This window comes from Symsagittifera roscoffensis, chromosome 4, assembly GCF_963678635.1.
Source record: "Symsagittifera roscoffensis chromosome 4, txSymRosc1.1, whole genome shotgun sequence".
NCBI classification, from domain to species: Eukaryota; Metazoa; Xenacoelomorpha; order Acoela; family Convolutidae; genus Symsagittifera; species Symsagittifera roscoffensis.
The window spans coordinates 36,937,226-36,954,402 of record NC_087065.1 but is presented as its reverse complement, the minus strand read 5'-3'; the positions used below and the strand labels follow the sequence as shown (position 1 = coordinate 36,954,402).

The window sequence follows — 17,177 nt, the reverse complement described above, 5'->3', positions numbered from 1 at the left end:
ATCCATAAAAACTCAAGCAAGTTGGACGCAAACAATTTTTTGGAAAATTGATCGGAAAAAAGTTTGAAAAATTCAAAAGATTTTTTTTCAAACTTTTTTTGCAGAAAAAAAATTTCCAAATTTTTTGAAGTTTTTGTTCCCAGCTACAAAATTCCAAAAAAAAAAGTTATTTGCTTAAATTTAAGTTTTTAGTGCTTAAAATTATCCTATTTCAGCTGTTGTGTGCCTGATCGCTTTACTGCTCAAAATTAGACGAAAAAAAGAAAAATTTTAAACCGGTTTTTCTCAACACTAAGCAAAAAGTTTGAAAATTTTTAATGTGGTTCGAATTACAACTAAAAGGGCTCTAATATGAAATATCACTGAACCCAGTCCGATTATTATTTGGGGTACCTGGTTTTGCATGGGAAACAAAAAAACTAAAACACACCCGTATAGAAAGTTCCTCCCTCCCCATTTTCAATGAGAATGGCCACCGATGAGTTGAAAGACACTAAAACTCAGAATAAGGAGTCAATGTTACAGAATGAGGAGATGGAGCAATGACAAAAAGCCGAAAAGCAAGATCCAAAAAGGAGAATGATTAGAAGAATTTACAAGTTTTAGAACTTCTGAACGACGGAACCCAAAAGAAAGAAATTATTGAAAAAGTAACTAAGAAGAAGAAATTGACACTCAGAATTGTTTTTATGCAAGAAAAATTTAAAAGAAAAACGCAACTAAACTTGGAATTGAAACTGAATGAAAGAAAAAGTTTTAGTTGATTTTTTTGAGTTTAAGAATTTGTTGCACTTACAAATTTTCAGGGTATTTTTAGTTAGTGTCTTTAGAGACACTTACTATTTATTAAGAGAGGCTTGAGTGCAAATTGTATTAAAAATACCAGCCTGCATGATCGTTTTTAATCAATTAAGACTGTAAGATATTATTCATTTTGTGGTGACATGAAAGACTTGAGTAATCTCTTGAAGAAGGAGAATAGTTCATTGCTCCTTCTAACCATCAAGTTTCTTAATTTTAATATTCAGGGCCGATTACAACTAGAAATCCAAAGAGAGGAAGCAAAATAGAAAAACTATAGTTTGATAGTTGGCAGGTCTGTCTGGCGGCCCAACACTTTTCAAACCTCAAAGAAGAAGTTTTAAATCGAGACAATGGCACTAAAAGATGTTTTGTTTTGAGTCATGTCCTCAAAAAGCAGATTATTTAAGAAAGCTGGAAAGCTTTAACAGTGTTTTATGATACCATTAGTCATTTGCAGTGAGTCGTTATGAGGTAGATAACATTTTTTTCATGCCCTTTGTAAGTTTTGTTTGATGGCACTGCACCATTTTAATGATTTTCACTGAGGAATTGACCGGGCTGTCCGGGGATTATGTGACATTCGAGCAGAATGGCGGTCAAAATGCATGACGAAATCGAAACTTCATTGAAACAGTTTAGTGGGAGGATTAGTTGTTTCAGAGTATTAACGGTCTTATTTGATAAACTGATCGAATTGGGAGAAGTCGGTTTTAAATGATATGTGAAATTTTAAAAATTAGATTTTACAGACACATGACAATTTTATTTTCACGAATACAGAAATCTATGACAAGAATTAGAATTACGATCGGTAATATTGTTGCAAGAACATTCCAAATTGTAACGATTGTGCAGCTAAAATCGTTACCAAGCAAATCCCGAGAATCCGGAGGGGTATCGGGAGGATTTTACTACCCTTCAAGAAGGACGACAAGACCGCTTTTCGTCCGGATTCATGATTTCGGAAGGGGGTCTCGAGAAGAGACAGAAACTATATATCGAACAATTTTTAGCTTCCTGGTATGTCCTGAGATGAATTTAATTAACAGCCAATTCATTTTCAGAGTATGAGAAGCTAGGAATTGAGGCAAGAGGTTGACCTATCTCCGATGGACATAACGACTTTTATCTACTGAACGAAATTATTAGTATTATGATAATTAAGTAGTAGCCCTGTTTTTAGGAGTGACCTCATAGTCTGGGTATGCTGAGACCCAGCCATGAGCTTATTGTTTTTGCATATAACCGGGTCAATTTGCGCCTTCTGGCCGATAGCCCAAAATAGTAACGACTTTATCGACCCAATGTTAATGAACCACATATAGAACTGGCTTTGGTAGAGAAGGTAAAAAGCATGTAAAGCTGTGCTCAGACGCTAGCCAGTCGTTTCTTTTTCATTCGGTAGCTTTAGTTTTCTTCGGTATGTACTTCCGGGCAAGTGTTACTTTTACCCTCCTCGCTTAGCCTCCATTACAACTCCAGAAGAAGCATCACCGGCAACCAACAACCGAAATCATCAAACTGCCCAACAAAACACAATCTAATCTATTGCCCCCAGCAACCACTACAGTCCCATCTGACCCCTGGAAATTTTTCGACTAATAGTTTACATTTGAATAAGCGACATAGATAAATTTGTCGTTAACTGGAAACCGCTCTTCATAGTTCTAAGCAAAAACAAGCCTGGTTTCCAATTCATAGAATTGCAGAACCAGCAGCTGTTGTCGTTAGCCAAAGAAACACCATTTTCTAACGTTGCAAAGAAAACAGCATTGATTCCCACATCTGCTGCTCAACAATTTTAAATCAGAAACAAACGGATCCACTTCCAAAAATCTCAGCCGGATGGCCCAGTCTGGAAACGGATCGAATTTCAAAACTCTCAGCTGGATTTGCCCGGTTGGCCCAGTAGAACCTCCTGTCGCAGCTGTTGCCGGCAGCTGTTGTCATTTGTAAAAAAAAACCAGTTTCAAACCTCGCAATGAAAGCAGGATAATTCCCCCTCATCTGTTTTTCCTTAATTTTGAATCAAAAACAAACGGATCGCCTTCCATAACTCTCAGCGGGATAGACCAGTTTGGAAACGGATCCAATCTCAAACTCTTAGCCGGATTTCCCGGGATGGACCAGTAGAACATCCCGATGCAGCTGTTGCCAGCAGCTGTTGTCATTCGTAAAAGAAACACCATATCCCAGCTTCTCAAAAAAAGCAGCAATGATTCCCCACATCTGCTGCTTCCTAAAATTAAATCAGAAAAAAACGGATCATTTTTCAAAACTCTCAGCCGGATTGCCCCGGATGTCTCAGTAGAACCTTCCGACGCACGCTGAAAGCAACGATAAAGACGCTATTGTCGCAATTAACGTAAAAATTAGGATACAAAAACTCCAGAAATTTGAATTTTTAAAATTTCTTTTTGGATTGGAACATATCTGGGAAATACCAAAAACGGATTTTTTTTACTAGAAATTTCCAAATACAACAGCCGATTGCAAGACGACAATCAGTCGTGCGAGAAGACAGATGAAAAAAGTGGAAAAGGAAATTCCAGTTGGACATTTGAGACAGGATCTGAACCTCCTGTGCAACAGAAATTGGAAGATAACAACGTTATCTCTGAGAGAGGTCAAAATTAGAGGTCGAAAAATTTGTCAGCGAACTTCCACTATAATTTTAGCTGCTATAATGCCCTGCACGACATGAATTTAACCCGATTTAAATTCAGTGTTTTCTAGCATAAGCAGTTAGAGGCGAGGAAAGCCTCAATCCATCTCTAATGGAACTGGTTTGAAACTGTCACTAAGAAATACTAATTTTTGTCCTAAGCCGTGTTTTCAAAACTAATCTTATTGTCTGGGGGTTTGAAAACCAACTACGAAATTAAGATCGTATGCAGACCAGAGCTGATCGAAAGTCGTTTTTCTGATAGCCTAAAAATGGTGTTATAGTATTTAGCTCTTAACAGACCAGAAAAAACAACAACTGGCTAGGTGAAAACGGTTAAACACGATTGGGATTACAGTAACAGACGTCAGTCAGTCGTCAAAAAAGACTTTTTCCAAGCTCCGTCACTGTGTAATTTCTGGGCAAATGTTACGGAAAGGGCCTACTAGACGAAACTTTCACTGAAGCGAAACCCCTCCAAATTTGACATTAAAAATAGAAGAAGTGCGAAGTAAACCGGGAAGTTAAACATTTCGATAAACTAATAAGTGCAGGCAAAGTAGCTGCCGCCAATGACTGCCTTTCAGACAAGAAAACAAAAGGAGAACTTCCCCCTAACAAAGTCATTGAAGAAACGGAGTCCTTAGTATCCTGAAGAAAAAAAAACACCTCACTATAACCTGCAACAAAAACTTACTATACAACTGAAGTAATCGATGACACAATGCAAACTAACCCTCTATTTTCGAACAAACTCACGCCAAGACAGTTCGAAAAGCAACCCTGAAAACGCACGGAAGCCACGGTCTCTCAGGTCTAGATGCGTGCGAATCGAGAAGGATATTAACTCACTTCAACCAGACATCCATTGAGATTCGCAAAAAAAACATTGCAAGCTATCCTGTACAAAAGCAAGTAAAGTCCTCCCCCATGAAAACCTAACGGCGTACAACTCGAGTCGTCTGATATCGTGTCGTCTGATCTCGTAAAAATCGTAATAGGTCGAAAATCCAGGGTTAAGGCTTTTTGTTATAGGCGAGGTTCTGAGGCAAATATTTGGCAAAACAATCGTCCAATGTATAAAATCAAACCTTAACAATTTCGGAAAAAATTAACAACTCTGCTTAGGCCAGAAGTTTGGAATCGAATATGCTATTCACGGCTTCAGGAACGAGTTTGAGAAACCGGAAACGAACACCATACTACTTTTTGATGCAGCAAATGTTTGTTGTCAGCTCAGTTACTTTTGTTTGTGATCTCACTCCATGACAGAAACGGGGGATTGTGCCAATAGTATTAAATTGAACTCTAAAAGATAGAGAACGTCGACACAATGTTGCAATGTTGACTATAACAGAGAAAAAAATCGTAATTTGAGTTCAACTGTTTCTGGCAAGACGTCATTTATCATTGTCACTAGTGATTGGTTTGATCATTTTACTTAGCGGTTTTTCAGCTTCATTTTTAACCCTATTTTCAATTTTCAATATAAGTCAAATTTTGCAAGTTCGAAAAATAATTTCCTTATTCTTAGTTTTAATTGGATGAAAATTTTTTACGCTTTTTGTTGCGAGATTGGCAGAAAAACTTTCGCGGTTTTTGTAAGAGTTAATTTATGTTTTTTTTCCTCGAATTAAGCTACCATTCACTTCCAAAAAAAATCTTCGACACGGTATACTTATATTGATTCATATCAAATTGGATTTTAAATGGATTCTTATAATAGTTTGGACAACCACAAAAATTACAATAACAGGTATCATTTAACAACTAATAGAAAATGGGTTGATTATTGAGCTAGCATTAAATATTCAAGGGGAAATAGAAATATTAGAAACTATTATAGTCTAAATAAGTTGTTTAGTTCTTTGACCAGTTTTCAATCTTTTTATTCCCGTTTGGATACTTTAAGAAACAGTGGCTTCACTGGATCATAGAAACCAGACTTCATGAACTCTGTCACTTCGGTTGGGGTATCCTTCCCCATCGATAGTTGAAACCTAGAGAGGATCTTGACGAATGCCATTTTCACTTCAAACAGAGCCAGTCGCATTCCGATGCAGTTTCTCGGTCCAATTCCGAATGCGTTGAAAGCGTAGGGTGAGCGGGTCTTGGCCTCCTCCGGGTTGAACCGACTGGGTCTGAAGGTCTCCGGATCTCCCCAAATCTTTGGATCCCGATGAATTACATTCACTGCTACTTCAACTGCATAACCTGAAATAAAAATCCAGTGCTGCTGATTTAAGTTATCCGGACCAACTTTTTTCTTGCAACTGGATAAATCTCTTTAACAAAGTTCACATTGAATTCCGCGGTCTCACCAATAACATAATCGTTGTTGTTTCAATTTTTTAAACTTATTTTGGATGTCAGAGTTCTTTTTTGCTCTTTTGAATAGTCACTAATTGCGCGAATGCTACGAAACAAACATAAAAATGTTTTATCGATCATATCGAATATGCATTTATTGCTGATTTAAATTAACCGGACTCAACGAATAAAATTGTAAATTTTAAACGCGTTTTTCTCAAATTGGGTCAAGATTAGACAAAAAGTGAAGGGAACAAAAGTTGCTGAGAATTTTACCAGAATGAATATATTGTGATTTTTTCCCGAAACTCCTAACTTTAACTGTAATGATTCAATTTGAGAGAAACGCGTTTTAAATTTCAAATTTTGTTAGTTTTTTCCGGATAATTTAAATCAGCACTGTGTTATTCGTAGAATTTTGTTCGAAAAGTTGCCTGTTTTGCATTCCCTTTTTTATGAATTATCCTTATCAATCTTGAACGTTTAAGTTTTTAGATAGATCAATTTAAACTGTTTCAGTTTCAAATAAATTCGGTAGCTTTCGGCCGAGTTACCTTTTTTGATTTTGATGCCTGGTCCGATTGTGGTGTCTGATATGGCTTCCCTTTGCGTCCTGAACACAGACCTCAGTCTTAGAGTCTCCATCACAAAGTTCTCTGCGACACAATCACAAAAATCATTCAGCAAACTGCGTATCAATCATTCAGGTGTTTCACAGGGAGCCGCATTGCCGGAGAGCCGAAAAGACTTTTTGTTCCCGGATAACCCAAAAAGTTCACAATATGTAAACTCAAGCTGTTTACCAAAAGCGGAAAAATTAAACCAGCAATGCAAACCCTACACACAAACTGCATGACCAGCAACGCCCTAATCTATAATGCTTACAGCTTTCAACCGAAAATTCATTGCCGCATAAATAGAGACCAAGCACAACCCGACCTGTAATGGCTATCTGGGAACGGACTTTCTTTTAGGCTATCCGGCAATGCCACCGTTTTCCATGAGTGTTATTTATATTCCAAAGCGGGAAGTTATTAGGCTACTGAAAAATCCCAATAATCAAAGCTACATTGTAAAAGCTCGATATTTCAAGATTGATAAAAAATATTCGAACCCTTGCTGTAATAACAAGCACCAGAGGGTAAATATAGTTTGTGAAAAAATCCTGAGCCTTTTTTCTTGTTCTATCAGATTTGTAAGCATAGTTTAGATTATTGCCGCAAACGCAAAAACAAAAAAACAATAACCAAAACTAGAAAAAACAAGGATTGCCGATTACTGTGGAAGTAGCGCAGAATATTCCGACCATAGTCTTTAAAAAACTACAAGATAAGCTTTTTTTCAAATTAGGTTTTCTGCGTGGGGTGATAAAAATGTCTGATGTAAAACTATATTTTAGGCATAACTGACATCCATAAAAACTCAAGCAAGTTGGACGCAAACAATTTTTTGGAAAATTGATCGGAAAAAAGTTTGAAAAATTCAAAAGATTTTTTTTCAAACTTTTTTTGCAGAAAAAAAATTTCCAAATTTTTTGAAGTTTTTGTTCCCAGCTACAAAATTCCAAAAAAAAAAGTTATTTGCTTAAATTTAAGTTTTTAGTGCTTAAAATTATCCTATTTCAGCTGTTGTGTGCCTGATCGCTTTACTGCTCAAAATTAGACGAAAAAAAGAAAAATTTTAAACCGGTTTTTCTCAACACTAAGCAAAAAGTTTGAAAATTTTTAATGTGGTTCGAATTACAACTAAAAGGGCTCTAATATGAAATATCACTGAACCCAGTCCGATTATTATTTGGGGTACCTGGTTTTGCATGGGAAACAAAAAAACTAAAACACACCCGTATAGAAAGTTCCTCCCTCCCCATTTTCAATGCTCGGAACAATTATAACGACAGACAAAAAAATGTGAAAGCACTTGTAAGAAGCAAGACAAAGAATTCTACCATCAGAAATTAGTAGCGCAAAAAAGGATATAAAAAATTTTTAAATGATGTCGAAAAGCCAAAAAAACATCCGGAAAAAATGAAAACTCAAAATTTTGGACGGCTTAATCTCAAGTTAGATTTAATCAAAATTCAACGAAGCAGAAAATAAGAGTAGTGCTGCAGTCAATAGATTAACCAGAAGTTGACAAATTGCTGACATGTATTATACCTTAAATTAGCTCGGACTGTTTTGACTTCAACTGTGTATATCTGAAGCGAAAGCCATCCCCATGTTCTGGCACTCATATCACCGCGTCAATAAAAGTCAACGAAATGCAGAATGGCTTACATTACCTCAGACTATTCCTTTTTACGATGAAGGTTGTCATTCCGAACCAGAAATTTTAATTTTATCTCAAAAAACTTTCAAAGGGGTATGAGCTTTAACATGATTCTCATTATGGTTGGAGTGAGATTAAACTTCTTGACCATACAGCAAAACGGGACCTCTCCTTCAATCACTCTTGCCTTTCTCACTCTGTTGCTGATACGCACCGACAAGCATGCGAGTTTCGACGATACAGTCTTAACCACTTCCTGAGTTGATGATAAATCTTGCTCTTGCCAACTTAGTACCACTCTTGACAATGATCCTGGCTCGCTTCGATTCCAAACTCCTTTTACGGGCTATCGAATTTTTCGAACTCCCTGATGCTGGAATTAAGGACTGGTTTTGTCTCTGGCTGATTATCATGACTTTCCGTAACCAAATTGCTCTCTTGTACCCGCAGCGGTCCCCTCGTTTCATCCAACTACATTTCTAATTATTGTACCCTTGAGTTTCACAATTAGTTGGCGATTATGGCGTTGCGCTCCTGTTCTCAATTTTTTATCACGTCACGGTCCTTGATGATCATCTTCTGTTTTCTAGTCGCCATGGAATCTCCCATTATAGCCGCAAATCTGTACAATGGGTTTTTTAAGTACTGGTGGTCTTGTCCTCGCCAAATCTGAAATTGGGATCGCTCCTTCCTTCTTCCCAACTTGTTAATATTTTTTATTGACTTGTTATTCACTCCCTTGACGTTCAGAAACTCGTACAACTCCTCGGACCTTTCTGCGAGCACTGTGTTCAATCGAATTCTATAGCCCGTTTTCTTTTGCAACGTTTGCAATTGGCCGGCTAGTCCTGTCCTCAACTGTGCGCAGTCTGAGCTTCTACTCCAGGAATTTGACTATGATAAGCCTGTAGTCTGTGGTAATTGCTGTATGTCCAACATCTTGGTTCGTTTCTTTCAGTTTTCAACCAAAACGTCACTCCTGAGGTTCTTGATCTCCTTGTCGTCCAAACGAGGCTGGTACAGAAACAACTCATCTATACTGCGGGTGGTAACTTTCAGGACACCTTCAAGCCCAGACCTTGGAACAAGTCACGAACCATATATGTTTTCCTTTTTCATACACCACTGTCCAGAAAATGATCTCTCAACAGCCGACCATGGACTTGGGTATCGCATATCATAGTGCCGTGATTCTGGTTGTCATGCTGGTTCTATTCGTGTGTTACCCTGTCTGGTCTGATTTTTGCCAAAACGCCTAATAAGAGTTTTCTTTGGTTATTGCTGCCATATGTCGTGACATCAAGCTCGTAGTACTGCCACTGTCCACTACAATTATAAATTCATTATTGTCTACTTGTAATCGTGTCTTGATGAAAATGCTTTGAATGCCTCTATCTTTTGGCATTTCGTACTGGAATAATCAGTTCTTCCACTACTCCAATATGGGATCTTCGATTCTTCCACTACTTTTGACCCTTAGCTCACTTCATAAATTGTTTTCACACCATAACCATCCGATGACACCGAATCGTAAAGTTGTAACTGTTTTCCAACCCTAAAAGATTCGTTGATTCTTCATCATAATCTATCTCGTTCTGGCGATTGTCTTGTTTTTTAACATCGACATGATAAACTTTGCCACGGAACGGAGGTCTAGTTTCGCGTCCACCTCTCGACAAACTTCGTAGTCCTCTGCCACTCGAGTTAGCACTAGATAGGCCTTGTCGGCTTTTACACCTACATGTCATAGAAAAGTGATTCTTCATGCCAGATTTCCTGCAATCTTGACCAATGGCAGGGCAAAATTGAAATGGCTGCGCCGGCCACGAGTTTTCGCATGCATTGCACGGATTCCTTCGTCGACTCCCACTTCTTCGTTGCACGAAGTTCAGATCTCTGCTCAATGGGTTACTGTATCGGCCATCATCTCTGAATCAATATGTTCTTCTGTGTTTGCTCTAATTGCATTGTTTACTTCTCGAGAGTAATAATTTCCTTCATGAGTTACCTTAATTCTCTGAGTTTGACAGAATTTCTACGATTATATCACGTCTTCTTCTGCCCTGAACTCGCAGTGGTTTTTCAGGCCCCTCAGGTGACATTAAAAAAAGCTGCGTTAAATCACATTTTGCTGGTACTACACGTATTTTTCAAACTTTCGATTTCTCGGTTTTCTGGAAACCACTTCCAAATACTGCCAAAACGTCATCATTGTATGGAGCCGTCGTTAGTATCTACCCTCGGATAACGTCTCGCAAAGTAATTTTCTGCCACTCTTCTAAGTGAAAGAAAAACAATTGACTTCGCTATTCTCTTCGCCGTATCCCATGGAAAGTTATCACATAATACTCCTCTTTTTCGCGCCTCTTCACTTTTGTTTTCCCATCTTGTTCCAGACTGTTTGTTTCGAATGTTACCATCTCTTTAATTCACAGCCGTTTCACTATCTACGGCCAGTTTCTCTACTAGAGTTACCGATAAGACAAATGCTGTCGGTTTTCATCTTGATAATGTATTCAAGGTCATTCTTGTCTTCGCAAATATGTTCAATTTCAAACTATTGCTTCGTCGTCCCACTCCGTAGGTGGTTGGGTCGTCTGAGAGTCCCGAAAGCTCAATTTCATAGGGAACTTTTTGCGTCAACTGGTCTAAGAAGTGTGCCATGAAGTTAGCGTAAACTACTATTGTGATAATGTATCTTACGTAACGAAATCAAATGGTGATTCGAAAGAGTTAATAAGAACTGTGCTATCAACGTGAATTCATTCAAACATACTGTTTCAGATAAGATCATAACGACATCTAAACATGGTAATATCGAGCATAGTTTGGCCAATTACCATCAATTGGAACTATAACTTTTTTCGTTAATACGAAATCTGTGCTAACACAAGACAATAGCACCACCACAATGATAATCAACAAAAGACACCCAGCCAAACAGCTAAAATCCAGTGCGAAAAAAAACAACACAAAAACGGCCTTAATTAAAATATAAAATTGTTCAATTCCTCTATACAAAACCATGGTGGTTTTGAAAGCAACCAAAAAAACTTACCAAATATAACAACCAAAAAAATTAACCAAAAAATCTCGAAACCAACCACAGCTTTTGGATAATTTTGTAAGGAGAAGTGATGACATGGCGAATCTCATATTCAATTAAGCTAGCCAAAAGCTACGGAAAATTTAACTGCGGAGCAATATATATCGTCTGCTTTTCTTTTGTTGATCGTTTTTTGCCTGAAATCTTTAATTTTTACAAATTTGAAGAAATTGAGAAAAGCTTCAGCTCAGTAACTTTTGGAAACGAGTCATTAAGTCTAATGACGTTATATCAGGCTTGGAAGCTGCACTTTTAATAAACTTGTTCTATATTACTAATTTCGCAATTCATCATGATTATTGTTATTAAAACTCGTTGATTCATTGGTACGAAGTTTTAGAACATTTTTATCAAGTTCGAACCTAATAATTGCATCTTGTTAACGTTTTCGTAAGTGTCGTCCTCTGCGTCTGGTCCAGCTAGGGAACAAATCTCAGTGTACACTTCTTCTTGTAATTCTGGATACAGAGCAAGGTAGTAACTGACCCACATCAACAGATTGGCAGTGGTGTCAAATCCCGCCAGCAGGAAGATGAGTGCCTAGGCAGACAAAATAAGCCATTTTATCGCTTATAAATTGGAAATATTTGCAATAAATTGGAAACATTTGAAGGCCTCCAAAAAGTATCATAAATCTTGTCGGATGCATGTATAATCAAATCAGAATTTCTCATTTTATAATAAGATTAGCCCGAAAATGCACAATGTACTTAGAAGATAATGTTAAAAAGTTACCTTTAAATCGCTTTTTCAACCCATTTGAAAAGCAAAAAAAAAAGTTTCGTCAACACTTTGAATACTTGAGACAACCGTTTTATCCGGACATTTTACTCGCTTCTTCCATATACTCCCCCTTCTTGTTGCTGTTGTTGTTTTTCTTCTTAGTCTTCTTTTTCTTCTTCTTCTTCTTCTTCGTCTTCTTCTGCTTCTCTCTCTCTCTCTCTCTCTCTCTCTCTATCTCACACACACATACAAATTGACATACCTGTGCGACTGTGGTCTCGAAGTCCAGCCCCTCCTTGCCCTTTGTGGCCTGGTGCAGTTCGAACTTCTCCACCAGAGTGTGTAGGAAGAAGGTGCGCTCTGCGTCATCCTTGCCCTCCTGCTTCTTCTACAACAGCACATGTGGCTCATAGGGACACTTCACATTCCATCAACAACCCTATGCCCACCCAATTTCTTCCTTCCGCCACATGTTATATATGAAAGCCCCGAATTAAATTTGAGCAAGAAGTTATATATACAGACGTCCTGCTTCGGTGTTAACTCAACGCAGTTATGAAACGAGTCTTGAAACTGATTTCAAAATCTTATAAAAATTCAAATTTTTCCACACTCCAAAGTTCACTCCAAATTTCTCAGAAAATGTGACAGCATAGTAAAACGATAACACAAAATATTAACTATGTTATAATTAACTAACCTGTAGTATGTCCAGCATGATTTTGGCGGTGACGTCTCCGGCGTCTACGTTGAAGCCCAAGTTGGGTTCAAATATGCCCCACAGTTTAGCCAGTCCAGGCACCACGAACGGTAAAATACGCAAGGGGTTCTTGAATAGCTGCTCGTTTTTAAGTGTCATATTCATGCACGCATTTGCTATTTCGTTCTCACCCGCCTAAACATCTTCATTCAATTTTTAACTGAATTGCTGGAACAACAAAAAAGAATAAAGACTAGTAGCTTATTTTAAATATATTACGAATGCTGGAAAAAGTGGAAAAAAAGTTCGTTGAAAATTCAAGAAACTCATCACCCTAAGTTTCGACGTTCTAACATTTAGCGAATGAATTGAATGAAAAATCAAAAAATCAAAAAGAGCTCATATCAATAATCATCAACTTTGATCATAGAATCACTCTTGCAGAACTTGGCATTAGGGTAAGGTTGAACGGATAACATGGCATAGGATATTTTGGAATCGCATAATATGTCCTACTAATTTCTTGTCTCACACAAATCATGAAATTGTTAGTACTCTCAAATTAATATCAACATATATTAATATAAGTTTAAAATATAGACAAAAATGTTTTTCCTTTTGATTCTTTCGGTCACCTGTGAGTCGACACTTATTCCAAAAACAATGTTCAAAATGATATCCATCGTGCATGATCGGAACATTGGCTTCAATTCAAATTCTTGGGCACTAGTTTCCAGAATTCGCTCAAACTTCCCGCCAAGATGGATTCCAATTTCGTTCATGAAGGGTACCATCTTTTTCAATTTGAGGCCGGTGAAAGTCGGCGTTAGTGCATTTCTAACTTTCTTCCACTCCTCACCTCGTAAATCGGAAATGTTTTTGCGAAAATACTTCGGTTCGAATCCCTTCACCTCAGTTCGATTCGGGAACAAGTCGAACTTTTTGATCATAACTTCTGCAATTATATCTGGGTCCGTAACAACTAGGGATGGCTTGCTTCCATAGAAGATCCTAAAAAAAACACGTGTATGAATCACGCACATAATAAACTGGCTTTTGTTTTCGTTTGTGGCATTATGAGCGAACTTGAACTTACCCATAATATCCTTTAGATCCAAATTGCTTGTGTTCCTCGACCTCCATGTCAAAGAAGTCTTTACACGTCATCCAAGCCAGCATGTTACCCACAACAGGATATGGCTTTGGTCCAGGTATACCCTGTGTTTTCCAGACACCATAAGTGGACTGGTAATAGAATCGGAAGCAAAGCACTGCCCCTAACACTGACCCACCCACCCACACCCATCTTGGAACATTCTGTACCCCCTTCCTCGCCAAACTCTCACCCCACCACGCTAGCAGCTCATCTACACTCTGTTGAACGGAGGTGGGCAAGGAAGGCAGAGAAGGAATTTTCAAGTTCAATGTCATAACTTCATAGTAAATTTAAAATAACGTAGCTCAAATGTTGTTGAAATGATCAGGAATTGGAGTTGAGTCAAACGTCATAAGTTATATTATAGAGAGTGAATGCTATAAGAGTAAGGCAAATTAAAAGCTTGATGGTAGAAACAGGTTATGGCTCTGCTAGAATAACATAGTCGGTTTGAGGCGGAGAACAGCTCAATAGTATTCTAAAGACTTATGATTATAGAAAACCTTTTTGGGCTTCGCTTCTGAAACTATCAGATATTTCAGCAGGGAACTAAATATAGTTACCTTATGCGCAGTATTTAACACTGCGTTTACCATATAGAGTAAGGCAATGAAGCTATGAAATGGGTTGCAAACTGCAGTGGTAATACTATGCTAAAAACTATGCAGTTGTATTTCCATTTATGAAAAAAAAGCGCGCATTGCTCCTACCAATTATGGACATTACATGATTCAATTGGTGGCATATAAACAAACAAACCATTTTTTGTGCACCAAATACTGCATACCGACAAATAAAATTTTAAAAATAACTGTGGTAGATATCAATATGCGTCTCTTATTCAATCATTTTGAATTATTGGTCCACATGTTATAAGAGAGAGAATTAATTGTCGTGTGAGATTGGTTTCTTCGCAAAATTTTTCTTGCTTCAAAAAAACTCGTATTAAAAGATATTGAAGCTTTTGAATATTATCATTTTGGATTACAAAACCGTGATTAAAATTCACTGTGACTAGAAAAACTGGGCTGATTTTTGGCTATTATAGAAATAATAATTATCATAATAAATAGTTTAAGTCATCACACGTACAGAATTACAAATGAAGAATTTATTTTTACAAAAAAATATCACTTGAGATACCGCCGTAAGACTAAATTAAGCCTGTTTTCAGGCGTCTCAGAGCCTGTTTTCAGGCTACTTTTTTTGGTACCCTTAAATTTAAGGGGAAAGAAAACCATGGCATGAGAACCCAGCTTGATCGCAAAAAAAACGGTAAATATTTTACCGTTTTATCGAAATTGCGAGATTACCAGAACATTTCCTAATAAAAATCATAATCATAATAATGATTTTTAAAAATAATGTCAAAACAGTGAAGGAGGCAAATCCAGAATTATTATAATTTAACTACAAAACAGATTGTTTATCAGATCACTATTAGCTTGAATAAAATTATCTAGAAATTGATGGTTGAGGTTGTTTAGTTCCTGCTTAGTCAAACTTTTTATCAATTTGTAAAACTGAGAATCAAAAAGAGCAAACTGCCGAAGTGTAACGTGTTTTTGGCAGCAATCGAGTGTATTACGACAGTTCTCGCTTTGTTTCTTTTAGCTGAAATTTTCTGTTCCTTTTCTTAAGTAAACAATTTTTGTGAGATTTCAGATTGGCATTCATTACTTTGCAAAAAAACTTTTAGCAGTTCATAAGTGAGTAATTATTTAATGAAAAAATTCTTTTTTGTTGTTTTATAATCTTTTTTGATTCGAATTGTCGGGAACAAGTCGAACTTTTTGATCATAACTTCTGCAATTATATCTGGGTCCGTAACAACTAGGGATGGCTTGCTTCCATAGAAGATCCTAAAAAAAACACGTGTATGAATCACGCACATAATAAACTGGCTTTTGTTTTCGTTTGTGGCATTATGAGCGAACTTGAACTTACCCATAATATCCTTTAGATCCAAATTGCTTGTGTTCCTCGACCTCCATGTCAAAGAAGTCTTTACACGTCATCCAAGCCAGCATGTTACCCACAACAGGATATGGCTTTGGTCCAGGTATACCCTGTGTTTTCCAGACACCATAAGTGGACTGGTAATAGAATCGGAAGCAAAGCACTGCCCCTAACACTGACCCACCCACCCACACCCATCTTGGAACATTCTGTACCCCCTTCCTCGCCAAACTCTCACACCACCACGCTAGCAGCTCATCTACACTCTGTTGAACGGAGGTGGGCAAGGAAGGCAGAGAAGGAAATTTCAAGTTCAAATTCATAACTTCATAGCAAATTTAAAATAACGTAGCTCAAATGTTGTTGAAATGATCAGGAATTGGAATTGAGTCAAACGTCATAAGTTATATTATAGAGAGTGAATGCTATAAGAGTAAGGCAAATTAAAAGCTTGATGGTAGAAACAGGTTATGGCTCTGCTAGAATAACATAGTCGGTTTGAGGCGGAGAACAGCTCAATAGTATTCTAAAGACTTATGATTATAGAAAACCTTTTTGGGCTTCGCTTCTGAAACTATCAGATATTTCAGCAGGGAACTAAATATAGTTACCTTATGCGCAGTATTTAACACTGCGTTTACCATATAGACTAAGGCAATGAAGCTATGAAATGGGTTGCAAACTGCAGTGGTAATACTATGCTAAAAACTATGCAGTTGTATTTCCATTTATGAAAAAAAAGCGCGCATTGCTCCTACCAATTATGGACATTACATGATTCAATTGGTGGCATATAAACAAACAAACCATTTTTTGTGCACCAAATACTGCATACCGACAAATAAAATTTTAAAAATAACTGTGGTAGATATCAATATGCGTCTCTTATTCAATCATTTTGAATTATTGGTCAACATGTTATAAGAGAGAGAATTAATTGTCGTGTGAGATTGGTTTCTTCGCAAAATTTTTCTTGCTTCAAAAAAACTCGTATTAAAAGATATTGAAGCTTTTGAATATTATCATTTTGGATTACAAAACCGTGATTAAAATTCACTGTGACTAGAAAAACTGGGCTGATTTTTGGCTATTATAGAAATAATAATTATCATAATAAATAGTTTAAGTCATCACACGTACAGAATTACAAATGAAGAATTTATTTTTACAAAAAAATATCACTTGAGATACCGCCGTAAGACTAAATTAAGCCTGTTTTCAGGCGTCTCAGAGCCTGTTTTCAGGCTACTTTTTTTGGTACCCTTAAATTTAAGGGGAAAGAAAACCATGGCATGAGAACCCAGCTTGATCGCAAAAAAAACGGTAAATATTTTACCGTTTTATCGAAATTGCGAGATTACCAGAACATTTCCTAATAAAAATCATAATCATAATAATGATTTTTAAAAATAATGTCAAAACAGTGAAGGAGGCAAATCCAGAATTATTATAATTTAACTACAAAACAGATTGTTTATCAGATCAC

At 37.0% G+C, this 17,177-nt stretch overlaps 1 protein-coding gene across 3 annotated transcripts in view; it reads right to left on the bottom strand.

Moving 5' to 3' along the window:
- Positions 1-5,258: 5,258 nt before the first annotated feature.
- LOC134843592 (cytochrome P450 3A4-like) overlaps positions 5,259-17,177 on the bottom strand; it is a 109,005-nt gene continuing 97,086 nt past the window's right edge. For 2 of the 3 annotated variants that reach the window (XM_063859742.1, XM_063859739.1), the window contains exons 6-7: positions 6,334-6,435; positions 5,259-5,683 (exon numbers count right to left, since the gene is read on the bottom strand). In XM_063859742.1, the coding sequence (XP_063715812.1) occupies positions 5,358-5,683; positions 6,334-6,435 (428 nt within the window). In that variant the 3' untranslated portion in view covers positions 5,259-5,357. Of the gene's footprint in view, positions 5,684-6,333; positions 6,436-11,515; positions 11,694-12,138; positions 12,265-12,576; positions 12,772-13,211; positions 13,588-13,672; positions 14,582-17,177 lie in introns of those variants that run through there. The other variant, XM_063859741.1, reaches the window with a different exon arrangement.